General features: G+C 36.6%; 1 protein-coding gene across 4 annotated transcripts in view; it reads left to right on the forward strand.

The window, feature by feature from the left end:
- STXBP4 (syntaxin binding protein 4) overlaps positions 1 to 24,139 on the forward strand; it is a 235,261-nt gene that overhangs the window by 103,553 nt on the left and 107,569 nt on the right. For all 4 annotated transcript variants that reach the window (XM_055398981.2, XM_055398982.2, XM_055398984.2 and 1 more), the window contains one exon: positions 1,858 to 1,923. In XM_055398981.2, the coding sequence (XP_055254956.2) occupies positions 1,858 to 1,923 (66 nt within the window). The remainder of the gene's footprint in view (positions 1 to 1,857; positions 1,924 to 24,139) is intronic.

Here is a 24,139-nt window from a genome sequence, read left to right on the forward strand (position 1 = left end):
TTAATTCTTGATCACGTCTGACTCTTTGTAGCTTGCCAAGCTCCTCTGTGGAATTCTCCAGGCAAGAACAAAGTAGGTTGCCATTCCCTACTCCAAGGGATCTTCCTGACCCAGGGATCAAACCCGGGTCTTCTGCATTGCAGACAGATTACTTACTGTCTGAGCTACCACAGAAGCCCCAATGTTTATCATTGTTGAATTTAGTGATATATTTTTGTTTTTTACTGGGATATCAGTGGTAATAATTAGAGTTATAATTTAAAGCTGTATTCATTTAACATTTAAACAAAGCTTTCCAGAGACACTATTGAGTAAATCAGGGTTTGTATTTAAAATTTACGAGATGTAACTGAACATATCCTACTGTGACAAAACCTGAAATCACAGGTAAAATATATTCTATGTAATTTACCTGAAAACCTATTTATTGGCTGAGAGCCATTTGTTTAAATACAGAAAAAACTACACAGCAATAACTGTTTTGTTTGAGATAATCTTTGTACTTTGAGTTTTTCTGCTTGTATTATACACACATATACACAAAAAGCAGAGGTTGTTAAATGAATTTCACAGAATGTGTAGATGTCTCTCATTACTTCCCATTATCCTGTGACATCTCTGTTTATCATGTCTGATTTGAGATACAAATAAAAATGGAACCAAGAAAATTTGATGCCAATGGCTAATTTTTATTCTACAAGAATGATTTTTAAAGGTTCCATGGGCTTTATTTAATTTAAAGCCTTTCTGCAAAGTTCACATTGCTACTGCTTTGCAAAGTTGAATGAAAATAGATATATTTTCCATTTACAGATGCAAAAAACTAGGACACAAAGAGTGAAGGTGACTTACCAGAGCATAAAAGCCCAGGAGCCAGAAGTTCTGTGGCAGATTCGTTAGATTGCTATATTAGATTCATCTTCATGTACCTTCATTTCATCTCTTAGACAAGAATGAGCTCAAGTATAGCAGAAAGTAGATTGCTTCTTGTAAACATTCCAGTGTTGCCATGAATGTTTACCACTCATTATAATCTTCTAGCAATTCCTCTGCTCAGGTTTATAAGTAAAATGGCTCTTAAAGTACTTACAGTTTCTCTGATTTAATCAGTAAAATGTGGGTTTATTTATGACATAACAAAATTGAACATTTTAGGGTGTTAGTCTCAATATCCTTAATTTTAAGTTCAAAGATTTTAATATTTGTCTGGGATGCCAGTGTTTTTCCATCTTAGTAACTATTATTTCATATTTTGATTACACTAGTTATATGTTCATTTTTATGGATAATCTTACAAAAATTAGCTAAATTGGGAGCATTATGGTCAACTCAGTTTCATAGTCCTCTTTCGTATGTACAGTAAGAGGGACTTCTAAGTTATAATAATCATGCTCTTCAATTTGCAAACTGTTTGACAGTGATAGCTGTTACCTAGCATTTAGTTGACATTTACACATTTTGATCCTGATTGACTTATTTTGGACCTCAGATTTTTAGGTTTTTTAAAAAGTGGCTAGTAAGGAGTTTCCTGGTGGCCTAGTAGTTAGGAGTCCAGACTTTCACTGCCGTAGCCTGAATTCAATTTCTGGTCAGGAAATGAAGATCCTTAATGCCGCCTGGCACAGGAAAAAATATGTGACTAATTATAGTAACAGAAAATATGTTTACATCCCAATTATACTATAAAGAGCTAATTACTTTTAAATGGTATGAATAAGGCAGAAAAGTGACTGGGACATTTGCAGATTCTAGAAACTGGATGTTTGAGGAGTATGTAAGCCTTGCAACAAAGACCTGAAAATCATGCTCATTGATACCATCTTAACAAGTTGTTAATTCAGTGGCTTTTTAATATAGGAAAAATTATTTGAATCGGAAAGGCAGAGGAAGCAATTGACAGAAGAACTCCAGAATGTGAAACAAGTAAGTGCATATGTTGTTTATATGTGTCTTGTGGATGTGTGTTTAGACCAGTGAGGTATAATTGCAGTGCATTGATGTGTATAATATCTGAGAGCCTACAGATATAGACAGTATAGCATAGTGTACTGCTGCTTTCAGAACTGGGTATCTATGGACTGAAACAATCAGTCTCATTACTTTTCTACTCTTTTTTCTTTCTCTTCTATTTTTCCTTTTTCTTTTCTTCTGTTACTCATATTCATTTTATTAAAAGTAAAAGCAAATCAAGGGAGGGAAAAAAAAAAACTTCCAAAGCAGAGCATTTTTTAATTTATTTTTTAGTAATAAAAAGTAAAAATTTATTTTCACCCTTTATCATTCTTCGAGGAATTTTAAGTAGCTTACAGCAAAACAAATGCAACAATATCATGAAATAGAGATATAAGTAACAAATAAAGTGTTAATAAGGGTAGAAAGGTAAGAGGACATTGCTATAGATCAGTGGCAGTCACCTGATTTTGAATCTCCCCAATATTATCCTCCCAGAAAACATAAAATTTACAGAGCACATAAAACCGTAAAGGAACCCACACCTTTTTTTTTTCTGGATACATCTTGCATGACTTCTGGGATCTAGTTCCTCGACTGGGAATTGAAACTGGGCCCACGGTAGTAAAAGCACTGAGGCCTAACCACTGGACTGCCAGAGAATTCCCAGGACCTGTACCTCAAATATGGCTATTGGATGGAGAGCACCAGAGCCTTCAAGGCACATATAAATAGCGTTTAAAAATTCCAGCAAACTGTTGCAACGTGCCTGCCACTGAAACTTGAGAGCAGGGGAGGCTTAAAAACTATGAAAAGAGTAAGGAGAACAGAGCAACTAGACAAAGTACTGCAAGTAAGATCACCTCCAGAAAGTGAAACATGCAACTATTAAAGACAAAATACTGAACAGTGGCCGGGATTTGGTGGTTCTCAGAACCTGAGGAAGTGTGTGCAACCAGAAGCAGCAGTGTTCTAGAATCATTGTTTGGAGAAAAGAATCAAATAAAGAGAGAAGGGGTGGTATCCCTTGGAGGCTAAGAAATAATGAGAAAAAAGGAAATAAGAGGGGGGAATTAAGGGTCTTGTAGAAATGAAAGAGAAACAAAACATACCAAGCCTCCTCCATCTACCCTCCACCATGACCACTAACAACGTGATCCATAAAAAGAAATTGCACAGAAGAGGGTGCTGTTGAACTAAGAACTCTTTCTGGGAAGAAAAAGGAATTGGGGAAAAAAAAAAAAAATCTGTCCCTGTCATTACAAAACAACTGTAAATATCAGACAATATGAATTAAAGCTTTCTTCCTGATGAAAATACCCCAAAACAATTCAACCTTAAAACTGTAACACAGAATAACTCAAAATAAGGAATTAAAAACAAAGACTTAGAAAATGACAAAAAACAGGGATAAATGAAATGAGAGTTGATAAAACCTAGGAAGGATAGAGAAGAAAAAGACAAAATGATACTAGAAATGAAAACTATATTACAGGTTTCCCAAGGAAGAATATAATCAAATGAAAAGGCATCAATGAAAACCAGAAAAATAAAAATGAAGTAAAGGATTTTCATGAGGAAGTAAATCAAAACAACTGAACAGCACTAATATTTTGAACTATAATCCAAGAAAATTTTTCAGAAGTAAAGGATGATCTGGAACTATTATTGGGTGGTGGGGTAAGGTCAGTTTAGGGTAAATCCTAGCAGGCTTTAAAGACAGAACCTGGAACTATTATTGGGTGGTGGGGAAAGGTCAGTTTAGGGTACATCCTAGCAGGCTTTAAAAACAGAGGGGAAATGCATGGTCCCTCCAAATGATAGGGTCAGATAATGTACAAAGGTGATAGAGTAAGACAAACATCAGCCTTCCTGATACAGCATACAAAGTAAGGTGTTTGTGGGGCGATATCTTCGTGAAACTAAAGGAAAGAATGTGTAAATCAAGAATATTGTATCCCACCAAGTTGACTTTTAGATATCAAGTCAACAGTTACAAATGTGCCAGTATTCAGGGAATAATATATGCATGTAGTATTCCTGAAGAATCTGGGAGAGGTGAGTTTTCCCCAGCCAAAAAATGACTGGGATAACTTTGGCAAGAATTTCCAAACAATGAGCATTTCCTATATGTTACTGTATAGCCAAGCCCAAAAAGAAAGATGCAATTTTGCAATTTTTTTTTTTTTTTAATGAGAGGATGAGGGAGAAAAAAAGGGGAAAACAGAATAAGATCATTCTGTAGTATAGCAGTCAGTGAATATCACTCCAGACTGACAGCAAACAATAAAAATATTAGGTAAAGACTGAGCAAATTTCGGAATTTTGTAGAATGAAAATACAGATCTTCCAATTAACAAAAGAAATCCTTTTTAAAAAAAAGCAAAAGGAACATCAAATATCGAAATGCAGTAAATATATACAACAATTTCAACAGAAGGCAGTATGACAGAATTGAAACTGAACACAACAGTAATCTGATATAAATGAGACAACTTAAATGGGTTTTCTTTGGAAAATATAGTTTACCAAAACTGGCCTCAGTAGAGGTAGAAGCTTAACCATACAAGGAATAAAGTTACCAAGAAGCCACCCTACAGAAAAGGACCAGGCTAAAATAGTTTCACAGGGGAATTTAACCAAAACTTTGGCAATTAATCCCAGAACTACATAAATGGATTCAGGTATTTTAAAAAAGAAAAAAGAGAAAGAAACAAAGAAAAATTCAAAATTCTTTCCTGGGAGGATGTATAACATTTGATGTCTAAACCTGACAAAAGTATCACAAAAAAAAAGAATGTAGTTAAAAAGCTGCAGACTGAAAAAAACGAGGGGCATATGAATTGGAAAAGAATAAATAAAACAGTGACATAATAGAAATCTTGAAAACCCTAAAGAATCAATGATAAAAATAACTCATTGGGAAATTCACATGCTAGCAAGAAATAAAATTAATATGCAGAACTCAGTTACATACACAGTCACATACACAAATTATAAGGAGAAGTTTTCGTAGTCTAGATGAAACCAAAAATTATGTGGAAAAATGGGTAAAAGACATGAACAGACCATTCACTGAAAAAGTATTAAAGGTCATATGAAACATATAAAAAGATTTTCAGTCTTTCCCATAAGAGAAATGTCAATTAAACCTATGTTGAGATAGGAGGACTTCCAGCTTCTAGTACTGAGCAAGGTGCAGAGAATGTTCTCCAACAGAAAACAGCTCTAAAACTGGTTTTGTTACACAGGTTGTAAGGAATTACCAAAGGAATTGGAACATGAACATGGACACCTGCTCCTCTGGGAAGAAGGGAACTATGTGAACTAGATTTCTTGATCCTATGGTTTTAAGCTTGGAGCTAGCAACAGTTTAATACCAGTGGAAACTGACCCCCACTTAGGGTCACTTGATGTTTGAAAATGTTGACAGACAATCTAATGAGGAAGCACTGCTTATCATCAGGGCTTCCCTGGTGGCTCAGTCAGTGAAGAATCCACCTGCAATGCGGGAGACCTGGGTTCGATCGCTGGGTTGGGAAGATCCCCTGGAGAAGAGAACAGCTACCCACTCTAGTATTCTGGCCTGGAGAATTCCATGGACTGTATAGTCCATGGGGTCACACGAGTCGGACATAACTGAGCGACTTTTTACTTTCAGTGCTTATTACAATACATGGTGCTAGAACAAGGGAATATTTTTGTTAGAAAAATCTAATCTTAACCCCTGCTGCTGCTGCTGCTAAGTCACTTCAGTCGTGTCCGACTCTGTGCAACCCCACAGACGGCAGCCCACTAGGCTTCCCCATCCCTGGGATTCTCTGGGCAAGAACACTGGAGTGGGTTGCTGTTTCCTTCTCCAATGTATAAAAGTGAAAGTGAAGTCGTTCAGTCGTGTCCTACGCTTATTGACCCCATGGACTGCAGCCTACCAGGCTCCTCCATCCACAGGATTTCCCAGGCAAGAGTACTGGAGTGCCACTGCCTTCTCCTAATCTCAACCCCTACTTCATATCATATCATATTCAAAAACTAACTCCAAATGGATTATAGATCTAAACATAAACTAAAATTTAAATTCAAAAGAAACTTTTGTGATGTTGGGTTAAGCAAGGTTATCAAGCCGTATCTCTAAAATGAGTAAATTTTGCTATATGTAAATTCTACCTCAACAAAGCTACTTTTAAAAAATATGCCAATACAATTTTTCTTCCATTAACAAAAATTCAAATGCTTGACAGTGCATTGTTGATGAGGCTGTTTTGAAAACAGGCGTTTCATACATGCTAATGGTAGTGCAAACAGCACACAGCTGCGAAGGAGAATTTGGCATTTCTAATAAATTGATGTGTACATTTACCATTCAGCCTGGCAACCTCACTTCTAGGAATTTACCCTGAAGATATACTAATAATATTGAAATACCTAGGCACAGTATTTTTTTGTGGTATTATATGTGATTAGAAAACATTAGAAACTGCCTTAAGTATAGATGATTGAATGAACTACAGTCCATACATGCAGTGGAGCACTCTGCTACTGCAGGAAATCTTAACTCAGTAGCACAGAGTGATTTCCAGGAGATGCTGTCAAATAAAAAAAAAAAAGTACAAAAGAGTATATATAGTATTATCCTTTATAAAAAAAAAAATAACCATACTGAAGAAAAATGAACGAATCAATTCAAGTAATTTACCAACATGGTATTTATGTTTGGTGTTTGACAGGTTGCAATAGAGTTAGAAAAAAATTGAAAACAAATCCCAAACGTTTTATAGTATGAGAAAAATTGAGTAGCATGTGTTGTTGTCTTGTTTCTGAGGTATAGCCAAAGCCATTCTGAAACAATTTTAAACAATTTAAACAATTTTAAGATGTAATAATGCATGCGTGCTTAGTGTCTTCAGAGTTTGACTCTTTGCGACCCCCATGGACTGTAACCCACTGGGCTCCTCTGTCCCTGGGATTCTACAGGCAAGAATACTAGAGTGGGTTGCCCTGCCCTCCTCCAGGGAATCTTTCCAATCCACGGATCAAACCCGTGACTCTTATATCTCCTGCATTGGCAGGCCAGTTCTTTACCACTAGCGCCACCTGGGAAGCCCAAAATGTAATATAGGTCTCCTGTACTACAAAATCAAAATGTTTTGATTGTTGTTGAAAGCCAGAATCTCAGTGAAAACACAAAGACATACAAAGTAGAATTTAAGAAGTCAAGAAAGAATCCTTTGAATGGACTAGATTTGGAGGTGTCATTGTGAATGCATTATTTCTAAAATATATATGTATCTATGTGAATATGAATATATAGGTGCCCATATATATGTATGTGTGTGCAGTTTATATGTGTGTGTGTGTGTGTGTATTCCTAGCTGTAACAGCTGAAAGAGCCAAGAATCACATATCCCAATAGCAGTGAGCACCTAGCATATCTAAGTGCCCAGAAACTATTCCCCACTAATAAGAATCCAGTCTTCTTGGTGAAATAACTGATTTCAAGACTGAGGGTGGATAAGTACAAAACGAGCTTGAAATATCTTATGCCAGAAAATAAGGAAATCCCCAAAATGATGGGAGCATGTCATAAGGAACTAGCTTGACACACCTTCCACTGACCAGTCTGAAAGTAGTTGAGCACCAAAATAATTAAATATAGTAATGCACTAACAAACCATTGAAAAAAAAGTGATTCATGATTCCATACCATTAGTAAAGAAGTGAATTAATTAATGGGGAGAGCTGAGGACTCTTGCTCATTAAAGACTGTTGAGTGCTGACTGGTAACAACAGTTATCAGAGTAGCTGCCAGATTTGGGAAGTCAGCATTTTGCATGTTTCAGTAATGACTGGATCAGACTAGAATCATAAAATGCTTAATCTAGGGGGAAATTTTTTATGACAAGCAGAATATTCACATATTTATATGGCTTTAAAGTGGCTGTCTATAAACTGCTTATTAATTACAAGGGGAAAATAGTAATTATATGATAGTGAAATCAGACAACTCCTAAACTGGTACAAAAAATGGATATCACCAGTGAAGAACAGATGGATATGTGTGACTTCAAATGTGAAACCTTGAAAGGACACACCGTCACTTATGTAGTATTATGGCTGAGAATGTATAAACCTCATCCTGGCCATGAGGAAGCATCAGTCAAGCCCCAATGAGGACAGTTTTATTTATTTTTAAAGGTGTATGTGTCTGTGTGTGTATAGGTGTTATGTTCTTTAGAAATGTGAATGCCATAAAAAAATAAAAGAAAGAAAAGAAAGAAAGAAGAACCAAAGAAAGAAAGGAAAGGACAAGGTAAAGAGGGAGGGAGGGAGAGGAAGAAAGAGAACGAAAGGAAAATGAAGAAAGGATGACGGGAGGTAAGGAAGGGGGAAGATTAAAGAGGGTCGAGAGACATGAGACTAAATAAAACACCTGATCCTAGACTCGGTCCTGCACTGGGATGGGGAAAACACTACCAAGCGTGTTATTGAGTCAGTTGACAAACTTGGAATACAGATGACAGATTAGATAATAATATTGGCTCAATGTTAAATTTCCTAAATCTGATAGCTGTACTATGGTTGTGTAAGAGAATATCCTTTTACTTAAGAAATACTGAAGTTTATAGGGATAAAGAACCCTTGAATAGTTAGAATATGTGTGTATATACAAACGTATATATGTGAGAGTTTGAGAGTCTGCAAAATCTTGGTAGCAGCAACCTCAAAATATCAGTGGCTTGCAAGAGTATGTTATTTCTCACTCATGAACGTGTTGGCAAAAGGGTGACTTTGTGAATTAGGTAAATCTGGGCAAAGGATGTAGAGATGTTCTTTGTACTATTCCTCCTCTTGCAAATCTTATGTACACTTGAAGTTATTTCCAAGTAAAAAGTCTGTAAAAGTCCTCTATTTTTTTACCAAAAAAATTTTGGCCCCCCACTTTATTAATCATTTTTGTGTTAGGTGCTATATCTGCATCAGTTTATATGGCCAGGCCTTTTACATTGTAGTGTATCTCTGCATCCTGCAAGTGGACATTTATAAGTGAAAAGTGAAGTGTTGATCGCTCAGTCATGTCCAAGTCTTTGCTATCCCATGGACTATAGTTTGCCAGGCTCCTCTTTCCATGGAATTCTCCAGGCAAGAACACTAAAGTGGGTAGCCATTCCCTTCTCCAGGGGATCTTCCCTACCCAAGGATCAAACCTGGGTCCTCCCACCTTGCAGGCAGATTCTTTGTCATCTGAGCCACGAGGGAATCCCGTTTACAAATAGTCTTTCTTAATTTTTACATATAAAATAAATTAGAGGGTGGGTTTTTTTCCTCCATTTAATTAAATTTTTCTTTTCTTCTGAATGCTTAAAACTTAAAAGTTTTGGCATATCAAGCATAGTTAATAAAGTAAGGTAATATGATAGCGTATGTGTGTGTATATATATATAAAATAGCACATAGTAATTATTTAATAAATATTAACTATTATGGTCATTATTAATAGAAGAAGAAATATTAGGTGCAGAGAAATAGGTGAAAATGATTTGTTTTAACAATTTCATTTAGAAGAATAAAACCTAGTTTTGACCGAGAGAATAAGGAGACTTTTTAGAGAAAAGGTGACACATGAACTTGACCACACATGTGAAGGGGAGAGCACTCCAGGCCGAGAGTGCAGCCTGAAAATCATGGTATGAAAGAAAAAGTCTTGAGAGTCAAAATCAGCTGACTTTATATGCTAATTTAACTATTATCTCTTAATGTTTTTGTGTCTAAAATGTGATGATAGCATCTGTTTATAATTTGTTCATAGGACTTGAGAGTTTAAGAGCCTAAAACTACCAGGAATATAATAAATTCCTAAAAAATAATAATTTCTATTTGTATTAGTTCATCCTCATCACCTTGTCATTATTAAAGGCTTGGGGACATAAGGAAAACATGAACAGATGAAAGCATTAGGAAATAACATTTGAGGGCTGTGGGGAAGTTTTTATGTTGGGACCAAAGCAGGCAGGCACTTGAATACCAGTCTAAGATTTTAGACAATGGATTGCCATTAAAGGCGTTTGACAAGAGAAGAAAGATCAACTTGTTCCATCTTCACACTCTACATCTAAGTTGTTGGCCCTCCTGTTTAAAACTGCAGCTTTACCACTTTTTATCACTTCCATCACTGGTCTAAGCCATCATCATCTCCTGTCTGTTGAAACTATAACTTCTACCAGATCACCCAGCTTTTACCCTTGCCCCACCCCCATACAATCTAATCTAAACACAGCAGCCAGAAATAGTCTTTTTTAAAACTTGTTAGAACCTGTATAACTTTTCATCTCAGAGTGAAAGCCCAAATCCTACAAAGCCTGCCCTCCCTGGTCTGCCATCCTACCCCCACCCCTGCACCCCTTTTCTTCAGTGACCCCATCACTTACGACTTTTCCCCCACCCGCTCCTTGCTCTCCAGCCCCTCTCCCTCCCTGCATCATTACCCCACTAATGCTCCAGCTCTCACGGTTGGTGGATAAGTTTTTTGGCATTCTTGATTGGTTTCTTGTGTATTATTTATTGTTAAACTTGTATCCTTTATCTGTATCCACCAACTAGAGGGTAAGCTTCATGAGGAGGGCAGCTGTCTTTCATGTGTTCTCTAATTTACCTTAGAACCATCACTGACATAGAGAAGGTATTCAGTAAATATCTGGTGAATGGATGGATGAAGAATGGTGAATGAAGAATATCTATACTTTAAGAAAGTTAACCTAAACAGCAGATTTGGAAATAATTGGGTATCAGATAAGAGGCTTTTATAAAAGTCTAGACCTGCACTTTCTAATAGAAATATATTGGAAACCAACTATGCCTTGTCAGTTTTCTAGTAATCACATTTTTTAAAAGCATGAAAAGAAACAGGTAAAATTATCTTAGATATATTTTTAGTCTAATATGTCTAAAATATGGTCATTTTAACATGAAAAACTATTAAAAATTCATTAGACATTTTTACATTCTTTTCTCGTACCGTGTTTTTGAAGTCCAATGTTACTTTACGCTTAAAGTGTAGCTTAATGCGTGCACTAAATTTTCATTGGAAATAACTGCTGTGATTTTGTTTAATAGCATTTATAGTTAAAAAGTAGATTCATATACCCAAATGTTCCAAATAAAGTTAAAAAGTTTGCAGTAACTGAAATGAATACCAAAAGTCGTTTTCTTTTAATATTTATGTCCATATTGGCAAAATTTTTTCATGTTTTTAGAAGATTCCAGCTTTAAAGCAAAATCACTTCAAAACTACATCTTTTCAAGTTAAGTATGTCACTAATTCTAATTACCATCAATTTCAAAGGAGTATTACATATACTGAAAACAACTGTAAATTTATGAATATCAGCTAGGCAGATGTCAAAATTTTTAAGGTTTTTGAGCCTAATCTACATATTATCAGTAATAAAATCTACATAATGATTTGTGTCAGATAATAGGTAAATCATTATTACTGACTTATGTATTTGAAAATTTTCAATATCAGTATAAATTCTTAAACTTGTCTAGCTTCACAAATAAGCTTTCTCCTTCCTTGTGCGTCAAATTTAGCTCATTCATGTACAGTGTGATATTGATAATAAAATATAAATCACACTTCCATTTTTTGTCTTTAATTGTTAAGTATTAGGCAACCAATCATTTCTTTTAAGAAAATCTTCAACTGGAGTTAAAAATACAGTAAGTCTTCATTAAGCTCTTCCACAACTCAGCCAAGTAGCACTGCTGCTGCTGCTGCTGCTAAGTCACTTCAGTCGTGTCCGACTCTGTGTGACCCCATAGATGGAAGCCCACCAGGCTCCCCCGTCCCTGGGAATCTCCAAGCAAGAACACTGGAGTAGGTTGCCATTTCGTTCTCCAATGTGTGAAAGTGAAAAGTGAAAGTGAAGTCGCTCAGTCGTGTCCGACCCTTAGCGACCCCACGGACTGCAGCCTACCAGGCTGCTCCATCCATGGGATTTTCTAGGCAAGAGTACTGGAGTGGCTTGCCATTGCCTTCTCTGCAAGCAGCACTAGCAAGGAGCATATGATCTTTAAAATCACTGTCTTTTAAACTAGTGACGAGTCATCAAATTTGCACATATACATTAAACAAGGTTAACAACTGTGTCCATGGTGTTTTTCATATGGTCAGCTTCAAGAAACTGAGACAGATTTTCAAAATAAATCCTACAATGGCATGAAACAATGAAGAAAGCAGCCTGTTGTTTGAAAATGCCAACAAATCAGAAATTTTGATCCAACATAGCTGGAACACCTTCTATTACAATAAAAAAAAAAAAAAACTTTTCAAACTTTTCTTCATTATCCAATTAAATGTCTAATGTGACACACGTAAAAGTTAAAATATCTATGCCGTAAGTCTGAATTTTTTAGGCTGTAGATTGACAACCTTATGTAAATTTGGAAGTCCTTTAAGACAATACCTCCCTTGGGAATTCCCTGGTGATCCAGTGGTTAAGACTTGTGTTTTCACTATGGGGACTCAAGTTTGATCCCTGTTCTAGGAAGATCCTGCAAGCTGTATAGAGCAGCCAGAAAAAGAGACGATACCTGCCAGAAGTATGCATTTAATATTATCTCATATCACATGGCTCATCTAAAGCTGAAGTAAAGTACTTGCAGTTTTTCAAATTTTGAATCATTTGATCATTGATATTGTTAGAAATGTCTTGTATTCTGTGAACATGTGTGAAGTATTTGAAGATCTTTTATTTTTATAAAATATTTATTCTATCAAGACCAAAATTACCACATTGATTTAGAAATGCTTTACTCTTTTATGCAAAAAAGCCAACCAGTCTGGTCAAAATTAACAAATGTTGAACGTTTACTTCTGATTTCAAGTGATTAATTTCATTAGTTCTTACTTAACTGTTAGGAGAAAACTTTTATTTATTTATTTTTATTTTTGGCTGCTCTGGGTCTTCATTGCAACGCTCCGGCGCTCTCTGGTTGCAGGAGCAGGGCTGGTCTTCCCTTCCTCGCGGGTGCTCTCATTGCCGTCTCTCCTCTTGTGGAGCACAGGCTCTAGGGCACCCTGGCTCTGTCGCTGCAACTGGCAGGCTCTAGAGCAGACTCACTGGCTGTGGTTCCTGGGCTTAGTTACTCCCTGGCATGTGGGATCTTCCCATACCAGGGATACAACCTGTAATCCCCACATTGGCTGGAAGATTCTTAACCACTGGACCACCAGGGAAGTTCAAGAGAAAACTGTTAAACTCATCACACATTTGCAAAAATTCTCTCAATTGCTCACTTTTCATATGGTTAAAAAAAGTTTATACAACAAGCAATTTTGTCAATTGCAATTGCATTCATCATAAAATTTTCAAAATATTTTCCTCTAGTTGTTTTTGTTTTTGTTTTTTTGCATTACTGGCTAATTCATCTTATTCTTCATCAGTATGTCTTCATTTTAAAAAAACTTCCTCCATACCTACTTCTTTAAGTATAAATAATTTAACTATAGTCTAATAAAAATAAATATTTTCATTTAATTACCCATCATGATTTATACAAGTATTACTATAGCTCATGCTGTCTACATAAAATAGTCAGATAAGAGCACTTATTGTGTAAAAAAAATTTTGAAATTAATTAATTCATTGACAGTGACCAGATTAGTTGTTTATGTATACAACTCAACTGCTTCACATCCCTGACACAAGCACTACAATTCAACACTAATGTCTTAAATGGTACAATGATAAAAGTGCAATATAATTCTACCAAAATAATAAATGTTTGTGTAATGGAAAAATATTTTATGCTTATTAAGCTTTTAAACTGAAATGCAAACTGATGAAAATTAAATGAAAAGTTCAGTTCTTCAGTCAACTCAGCTATATCTCAAGGGCTCAATAGCCACATATAGGTCGTGACTACCACACTGGACAGGGCAGATCCATAACTGCATCCCTGCTATTCAAAGAGTAGTCAAGGACCAACAGGGTCAGAACACCTGAAACTTAGAAATCCAGGGTCTCAAGTTTTACCCCAGACCTACTGAAATAATCTGCATTTAACAAGTCCTCGGGTGATCTGTAATGTACCTTAAAATTTGAGAAGTGCATGTCCAAATAACAACAGAGGATTTAATCGGGTAGTGGGCATAGAGTTATACTAAGTATACCAGGGCCATCTGTGTGAGAGATACCATGAGGGTAAAGTCATCCAGATAGCAGGGATAGCATGTGCAGTAATAATCAGAAAAAGCAATCAAGGCTTTGTAATTTGGTGATTGAAAGTCTGTAATAATGCAATTAACAAAACAGGAGAAATGAGATTGAGAGTTAAAATGTTTTAATTCATAATATAGATTAATGCATATTCTCTAGTTTTAGCAAAAATAATTTTAAAAATATTATATGTATGTGTCTATGTATACAAACACGTGTGTACATACTGAGACAACTATTCATTTCAGAAACAAGCACTTGCAATAAAAATATACCACCCAGAATCAATCCTAAAACTTTCAATTTTTTAAAATTAATTGACCTTCATACCATTTATCTTCTCTTATGTATGTGAAATGTTATTATTCTGTTTAAGGGGATTTCTGACTTACTGTTAATGAAAGAGTTTCTGTGTTTTCGAAAATACTACTCCACTTTTCTAAGGATTGATTTCTTTTTCTACAATTAGCATGTCTTTTAAAAATTATAAATAGAAAGTAATTTTTATTAACTCTTTTCTTAAAAACTTTTAAAAACCAGAAATTTGAATTGTATGAAATTTGGCAATGTTTCTTCCCCTCTTTTAAGTATCCTTTTGAAGATCTTAATGTGAAACCAGTACAGTACTAATAATTTCACCATATACAACCTTTAAATACATAAGTAATCTAATTGTTAAAACACCAGTAGATTGATTTTCAATTTATTTTACAATTCTGGTTTCCAGTTAGTTCCAAAGGTAAAGAAAACACAGTTTGATAACCTTGGCTTACTTAAAACTTTTGCTTGAATTATTGTGAGATCTGATTCTAAAAGCAGAGTCTTCCCTTTTTAAGGTACAATAGCTATTTAAATTATAGAAATTAGTTTACCTTTGTTTAGTGTAATAGCCCAGGAAGAAAGCATTGAAGAACTGAAGACAGGTAGAATGGGGAAAAGGGAGAGCAAGATAAGAGAGAAATAAAAGAATGAAAGAACAAGCTGTGAAAGGCTCCTTTTCTACTGGAAAAATCAGGCACCTTTGTATTTTTTTCAACCTGGGATGGCTACCAGAATACTGTTTTGTAAAGAACTGTTCATAGTATTCTCCAAAATCTAAGTATATTTTACGAGTTTTCATGCCTTATAGAATAATCCAACCTTCCTGTTTAAAATCGTGAACACAATTTCCCATGAAATTATGTGTACTGCTTGCTATTTTTTCTTCAAGTTCTAACAACTTTTAACAGGCATGGGCCATTTTTCTAGCAACTTCTTTTGATCACGAGCTTTCTAAAACTTAGTCTCACACAAGTTGTTTTTAAAGTTTCTTTCAGCATACTGCTATGACCTGAGGCAGCAAAGAATTGGTGAACAGTCCAAAGCCAAAATATTTAGCTTGTCTAAACCAGTCCTTGCCCTAAAGAAACAGAGGAAATTGTTCATTTGGCAACTTCTCCATGTTTAGATAAGCCTGGTTGTAGTTGACCTCACCTGTGCAAAGATTGGGTGGAACATCTGAGGAGGGTGTGAAGTCCTGAGGCTGAAACCTAAGGTTAGATCAGCACAGGATTCTCTGTGGACAGTTGAGCATGACCTTAGATACAGTTGGAGCAGCTGGCATCTGAGCTATCTTAGTTTATGGATTAAGCAGCAAAGGAAACTTTGAGAACAAATTAAATATATCTCTTCAAGGAACAACAATATGTGATTACTAAAGAATATTCACATTTTCACACTTGGGGAGATTTGTTAATTTTGTACATTTATTAAAGAAACAGTAAAGCCTCTAACTTTAAGAATTGATGTGAGTTCTTATACCCTTTTTATTCTTTAGTGATCTGAACTTTTTACAATAGTTCCATATGGAACTAGCAGATATTCCAAGATGTCAATCTCATCTTTAGAGGGAAAAAAAAAGTAAACTACATATATTTGTCAGTTTTTTTCTGTTCTGAAAGGGGACTGTAATAAAATGTTCTGTATTCCCATTTCAAATGGTCACTTGTAACCTCAGAATGTCAACCTGTATTTTCTAGCAAGGATCCCTCCTGCTACTCTTGTATAGTCTCAGCCACCTCCGTCCACACCCCATCTCTTAACACCTAGCAACCACTGATCAGTTCTCTATAACTTTGTCTTTCCAAGCATGTTACATAAACATTATCATATAGTATGTAATTGTTGAGGATTGGCTTTTTTCACTCAACATCATTCCCCTGGTCCCATGTAGGTTGTTTTATGTATTTATCAGTTGTTTCTTTTTATTCCTGAATGTGTATAAAACTGGTGAAATCTGATTAAGGTTGGTGAATTGTATCAATGAAATTTCCTGACTGTGATGTTCTACTATTTTAATGCAAGATATCACCATTGGACAAGACCGAGTGAAAAGTACAGGAAACCTCTCTGTTGTATTTCTTACAACTATAGGTAATCTGCTGCTGCTGCTGCTAAGTCACGTCAGTCGTGTCTAACTCTGTGCAACCCCATAGATGGCAGCCCACCAGGCTCCTCCGTCCCTGGGATTCTCCAGGCAAGAACACTGGAGTGGGTTGCCATTTCCTTCTCCAATGCATGAAAGTGAAAAGTGAAGTCGCTCAGTCGTGTCCGACTCTTAGCGATCCCATGGACTGCAGCCCACCAGGCTCCTCCGACCATGGGCGTTTCCAGGCAAGAGTACTGGAGTGGGTCGCCAGTGCCTTCTCCGTATGTAATCTGCAGTGACCTTAAAATGACTTTTAATAAGCAAAACAAGCCAAAAAGCATCCTCTTTGAGAAAAGAAATTATAAATCTACCATGATAGCCCAGATAACCCGGATGGTGTGATCACTCACCAGACATCCTGGAATACAAAGTCAAGTGGGCCTTAGGAAGCATGACTATGAACAAAGATAGTGGAGGTGATGGAATTCCAGCTGAGCTATTTCAAATCCTAGAAGATGATGCTATAAAAGTGCTGCACTCAATACGCCAGCAAATTTGAAAAAGTAAGCAGTGGCCAGGGACTGTAAAAGGTCAGTTCTCATTACAATCCCAAAGAAGGGCAATGCAAAAGAATGTTCAAACTACCACACAATTGCACTCATCTCACACACTAGTGAAGTAATGCTCAAAATTCTCCAAGCCAGGCTTCAACTGTACGTTAACCGTGAACTTCCAGATGTTCAAGCTGGATTTAGAAAAGGCAGAGGAACCAGAGATCAAATCACCAACATCCTCTGGATCATGGAAAAATCAAGAGAGTTCCAGAAAACCATCTACTGCCTAATTGGCTACGCTGAAAACTTTGTAGATCACAACAACTGTGGAAAATTCTTAAAGAGATGGGAATACCGGATCATCTGACCTGCCTCCTGAGAAATCTGTATGCAGGTCAGGAAGCAATAGTTAGAACTGGACGTGGAACAACAGACTGGTTCCAAATAGGGAAAAGAGTACATCAAGGCTGTATATTGTCATCCTGCTTATGTAACTTATAAGCAGAGTACATCATGCAAAATGCCAGGCTGGATGAAGCACAAGCTGGAATCAAGATTGCTGGGAGAAATATCAATAACCTCAGATATGCAGATGACACCACCCTAATGGCAGAAAGCAAAGAGGAACTAAAGAGCCTCTTGATGAAAGTGAAAGAGCAGAACAGAAAAGCTAGCTTAAAACTCAACATTCAAAAGACTTCAGATCATGGCATCTGGTTCTATCATTTCATGTCAAATAGATGGGGAAGCAGTGGAAACAGTGACAGACTTTCTTTTCTTGGGTTCCAAAATCACTGCAGATGATGACTGCAGCCATGAAATTAAACGACACTTGCTCCTTGGAAGAAAAGCTATGACCAACCTAGACAGCGTATTAAAAAGCAGAGACATTACTTTGCCAACAAAGGTCCGTCTTGTCAAAGCTATGGTTTTTCCAGTGGTCATGTATGGATGTAAGAGTTGGACTATAAAGAAAGCTGAGCACTGAAAAATGGATGCTTTTGAACTGTGGTGTTGGAGAAGACTCTTGAGAATCCCTTGGACTGCAAGGAGATCCACCAGTCAATCCTAAAGGAAATCAGTACTGAAATTCATTGGAAGGACTGCTGTCGAAGCTGAAGCTCCAATACTTTGGCCACCTGATGCAAAGAACTGACTCATTGGAAAAGACCCTGATGCTGAGAAAGATTGAAGGCGGGAGGAAAAGGGGATGACAGAGGATGAGATGGTTGGATGGTATCACCGACTCAATGTACATGGGTTTGGGTGGACTCCGGGAGCTGGTGATGGACAGGGGGGCCTGGAGTGCTGTGGTCCATGGGGTTACAAAGAGTCGGACACGACTGAGCGACTGAACTGAAAATTTTTAAAGTTAAAAGAAAATAGAGAACTCACAAAGAAAAAGAGATTTGACAACACATAACCACCTGTGTTTAAAAACTTTTAAAAAATTAGACAATTTGTATATAGAGGAAAACAAGTGAAATGAGATTGAGAGTTAAAATGTTTTAATTCATAGTATAAATTAATGCATATTTTCTAGTTTTATCAAAAATAATTTTCTAGTTTTAGCCACAGATTTGATAGAAATAAGGTTAATAACTAAAATGCAGAGATCTAATAAAATGATGCGGGAAAAGTGGTAAACAGTTATTAAGAACAGAAGTGAAGAAAAAGCAAGAGTGGGAAGGGGATGCACACGAAATGTAAGGTGCATGTATGGTCACAATAGATGTATCAGGACACCAACTGCCTTGGAAATGAAGAACTGTGATGCAGTTCACAATTTAATTTGAAACCCATGGTCATAGACAATATTTGGTATATCTAACATGGATGACAATGAATCAGAGTACATACAATATTTTCAAATAGGGTGATTTATTTACGTAGGGTTAGGCAAGACTAGAGAAGTCTTTTAATTCTAAAATAGTTCGTGAATAAATCATTTAACACAGTGTCATGAGTCCCATAACAAAGTAAGACATAATGAAAGTGTTTCTCACTTGTTAAACTGCCAAGATAGGAGTTTTATGGTATCAACTGCCTTATCACTACTTCCTCCTTGAGTAAAATTTACTAGTTTGTCAGCCAAGTTAACATCTATTGCTCTCACTTTGTGTTAAGAAACATAAAATGTTTGGCATCTGCACAAATGTTTGAAATATGCCCTAGAAAGGTGCTCTCCTAGTAACTGAGTTATGGAATGTTGCAAATTTATAATTGCTCGTTTTTGGTTAATAAGGAAAATTATAGGCAGCATACCTACTTTTGTGTACAATCATGCCTCTGACAACTCACCACCTCTAGGGCACTTATTCTGAAGGGCTTTCTAAAAAGTGATGATTTTGCTCTGTTTTTCATTTTTCTTACTAGATTGAGAGCTCCTTGAAGAGATTATGTCTAGCTTTCACTCTGCATTCACACAAAATGAGAATTAAATAAAAGAAACTTAAACATTTCCCTCGCCAAGTGGCCCTTATAAGTTACTGCAGGCAAGTGTGAAAAAACTGAGGAAAGAATGGTGAGTGTGGTCCCTGAATAGCCAGAAAAATAGTGGCTCATGGTACCGAAACCAGGATCCTAACATCAGTTCTGAGTAAGCCAACTGATACAGAAAATACTGTAATCAAACTGAACTGAAAGGTTTCCATGAACAACAGCACTTCCCTCTCAAGTTTCTCTTAACACTGAAAATTCTGGGAGTCTGTTTAATTTAACACAATTAAAATGATTCTACAGTATCTATAGGTAGTAAAATTTCTCTCAGACTTCTTAAAATAGTAAGAACTTTTCTACATTATAAAGAAACAATATCCGGGTATTTGGAATATATACCTTTGTTTAAAGCTTGTTTAAAAAGCTATATCCACCTTCAGTGAATCACTAGCTATGGCTGCCGTCTGCCAACTGGGCTGTTTTTGTGTTCCTTTTCCAAGCAAGCTGTCTTTAACTTAGGCAGTTTCTTGGGAAAACTCTAACACTGGACACAGGTCATTTTTTGATTCTCATTAAGGGAATTAAAGTTGAAAAATAAATCCAAAGTTTATTTAATATGTTTTTCCACTCAGATTGCTATCATTGTCAGTTCAGTCACTCAGTCGTGTCTGACTCTTTGTGACCACATGGACTGCAGCACACCCAGCTTTCCTGTCCATCACCAGCTCCTGGAGCTTGCTAAAACGCATGTCTATTGAGTCTCTTCATTTTCTGAATGTTGAGCTTTAAGCCAACTTTTTTACTCTCCTCTTTCACTTTCTTTGCTTTCTGCCATAAGGGTAGTGTCATCTGCATATCTGAGTATTGATATTTCTCCCGGCAATCTTGATTCCAGCTTGTGCTTCATCCAGCCCAGTGATTCTCATGAGATTATTGATATTTCTCACAAACAAAATTTGATAAAATTTTGATCCTAACTGAATTCTCTAAAGGTTAATTTGGAAGGAATACATTTCTATTCTTAAACCCCAAACTTCAGATGAATTTTAAATATTTGACAACTGGAAAAGTAGCCTCTGAGTGATACTAGGTTTCACTGAACAGGATTTAAATTCTGATTATTAAAGAAATTTCCAATACTATCTTCTTTTGGTACACTTGTAACCAGGACTAGAGAAGTAGGAAAACAGTTTTCTTTTATGTCAAATCTCACTAAACGAGAAAATACATGTTCAGGGTTAAGTATATTGTCAAAACATTGTTTTAACTAATTAATATTTATATTGTAAACAAAGTTCACAGGGTAAAATTTATTAGATAGATGTACTTGTGTGTCTGCCTTTGATTAGGGACTTCTGTTTATAAACAGAGATTAAACATTGTTTCTTTGATTTTCTTTGATGTTCAGAGGCAGAATTCAATTTTGCACCTTTTGGAGGATGAGGCAGCTGCAGGTAAAGAAGTTGACAGCTCTTGGGAGGGTTAATTAGAGCTAATTTTAATTTGATTGACCTGCTTTTTCTCCAGAAAGCTTAACCAAGTCTTCCTTTGCAAAGTGAGGATTTTTCTTTTTCATACAAACTAAAGAAAATCTTATTTGTTGGGCTTACAAATATCTATCATTTTTCACACTTACAAAGGAGTGTCACCACATGAATCATGGAATCAAGGATTTGGGTAGGATTGGACAGGACTTTAAAGATTATATAGTCCTTGAGAGCATGTATTCATTATATTAACTTATGATGGAAAATTATAAATTTTAGGGAAATATAAACTTAGTGTACATAATTTTTAAATCTATTTAATGACAAACCAAGAAATAAAATTGTCGAGAACAATAAAGTGTAGCTATCTGTCCTTTATCAACCTTGGAATTCATTCCACACGGTTGAGATGTAATTTCATTTACTTGATAAATACTATAAAAGGATTTTGTTTTAATTCATGTATAAAGAGAGCATGATGAAATGATTTGCTTTTCATTATGTGCTATTTTTCATAGCATGACTTATGGTTGTTATTGTAGTTATTTAAATGAAATATAATTCTACTAATATTGCTGTAAAATGGAAACCTTCTTTTGAAAGCTTTATACCTAATGAAATTCTATGAGGCAATTGTATATGAAAAGCAAAATAGTCATTTTCACTGTTCGTCAACTCAGTTACATGTCATATTTATGTTGAATGGAGGCCTGTTAATATTAAATAGGGTTTTACTCTCAGACAACTTGTGCTCTACTTTCGTCAGTCAAGATCTTTTGACATTAGAAAGTTTGGGAGGAAAATATTATTTTCATGACAGTTTAACAGAGCAGTAGGAAATGCTAAGTAGCCTGTGGAGTAATTACAGACAACAGATATTTTTAAGGATAAAAGGAGGGGAGGACTTTACTGGTGGCTCAGAGGTAAAGAATCTGCCTGCCAATGCATCAGATATGGGTTTGATCCCGCCCCAGGAAGTTTTCTCATGCCATGGAGCAACGAAGCCTGTGTGCCATAACTACTGAGCCTGTGCTCTGGAGCCCGGGAGCCACAACTACTGAGCCCACGTACCACAGCTTCTGAAGCCTGCACGCCCTAGACCCCGTGCTCCGCACCAAGAGAACCCACTGCACAAGGAGAGCCCGTGTGGCACAGCTGGGTAGCGGCCCTCTCTTGCTGCAACCAGAGAAAAACCCACTCCACAGCTAAGACCATTGTAAGCTAAAGTGGTCTGGGAAGATGAGAAAAGATAAAATCTAAAGTAGATTTTGAAGAATAGATGGAAGCTGGATGAAGGAAAAAAAGAGGGAAAATATATTCACCTAGTGGAAGGAATAATGTGCTCAAAAGTATCTTGGAAGTGAGAGAGTTTAGTCTGGGAAATTGGTTTAGTGAACGCACTTGGGTATGTTAATCCATAAGAGAGTCAGTGTGCTAAAACTGGAAAGACTGATTTGGAACAAATAGTGGAGAACCTGAAGTGTAGAGATTGAGAATATATTTAGTTCATTGGAAGGACTGATGCTAAAGCTGAAACTCCAATATTTTGGCCACTTCATGCGACGAGTTGACTCACTGGAAAAGACTGATGCTGGGAGGGATTGCAGGCAGGATGAGAAGGGGACGATCGAGAATGAGATGGCTGGATGGCATCACCGACTCGATGGACATGAGTTTGAGTGAACTCCAGGAGTTGGTGATGGACAGGGAGGCCTGGCGTGCTGTGATTCATGGGATCGCAAAGAGTCGGACACGACTGAGCGACTGAACTGAACTGAACCATGTACTTAGCAACATTTTATCTAGGTTTGTTTCCTAGGCAATATTTCAGGAAAATTGATCCTTCAGAAGTGTGCAGAGTACATGATAGTAAAGAACAGAGTATGCAGCATGCACCTGTGTGTGAAGTGTTAAAGACAAGAGTAATAGCTTGATGGTAAGACTCTGATCCTGGGAAAGGTTGGGGGCGGGAGGAGAAGGGGACGACAGAGAATGAGATGGCTGGATGGCATCACTGACTCTCTGGACATGAGTTTGAGTGAACTCCGGGAGTTGGTGATGGACAGGGAGGCCTGGCGTGCTGTGATTCATGGGGTCGCGGAGGGTCGGACACGACTGAGCGACTGAACTGAACTGAACTGAAGAATGGATAAAAAGAATGCTGCAAACACATCACCAGTGAAGAATTCACAGTGCCTGATAACTGCTTAGGTATGGAGGCGGGAGAGAGGGATGGATGTATACCCAGAGAAGGCACAGGAAAGGAAAGAACACACGTCAGAGACTTACAGAAAGTTCTGTGAATTCATTTTCTCCTCCGAGAATGTCATGGTTAAGGGATGAGTTGTAGATTCCTTTTGTGAACCACTAGCAAATTATTTGAGATCATCGCTTGAGAGCAACATTAAGCATATTTTAATAAAATCAATACCAAAGTTAAGGAAACTAAATATAGCTTGCTTTTAAACATTTTTCCTTCAACATCCCTCTTCCTGCAGTAACCCTTAGTCTTTTTCACAGGCTGTAATGGGACCAAGACCAAGAAGGGTTTTCCAATGAGTGGATGTAGGAAGCTGATAAGAGAAGTATTCTTTTGGGCTTGGTAGCATAAGTTACATTACACTCAAACATATATCTCTTGGAGGCCTCCTTTTTCTTCTGTCAGCAGTTGACATTTGAAAGATTTACTGATTAGCTTAAAAATTACAGAACTTCTCAGTTTAGTGATGTGGATGTGCTACCTAATTACAAATGAGCAACTGCAGTTAGGGCTTTTTCCTTCTACTTTGAGGAGCCGTTAAAACTCACAACTCGAGAAGGGAAGGTTTTACATAACTGTTGCTAACATTTAAAAAGACATGTGCACGTTTTACTTCCAAAGAACTACTTGAGTGCCTCAGTCATTTCATCCAGTCTAGCTCTCTCATCACATTGGTGATTATGTGTCTATTTGAAAACAATGAAGAGGAACAGGGGGAAAGCATACCAAGAGCTGTAGTTCTTTAACCCTTATTGTGAGAGTTGTTTTGAGCTTATAAAGTGGATGCGGTTATTTACCCTTATATAAATGAAAAAACTGAGTCT

This window comes from Moschus berezovskii, chromosome 20 (assembly GCF_049115385.1).
Source record: "Moschus berezovskii isolate FMDL1 chromosome 20, NW_MosBer_1.0, whole genome shotgun sequence".
Taxonomy (NCBI): Eukaryota; Metazoa; Chordata; class Mammalia; order Artiodactyla; family Moschidae; genus Moschus; species Moschus berezovskii.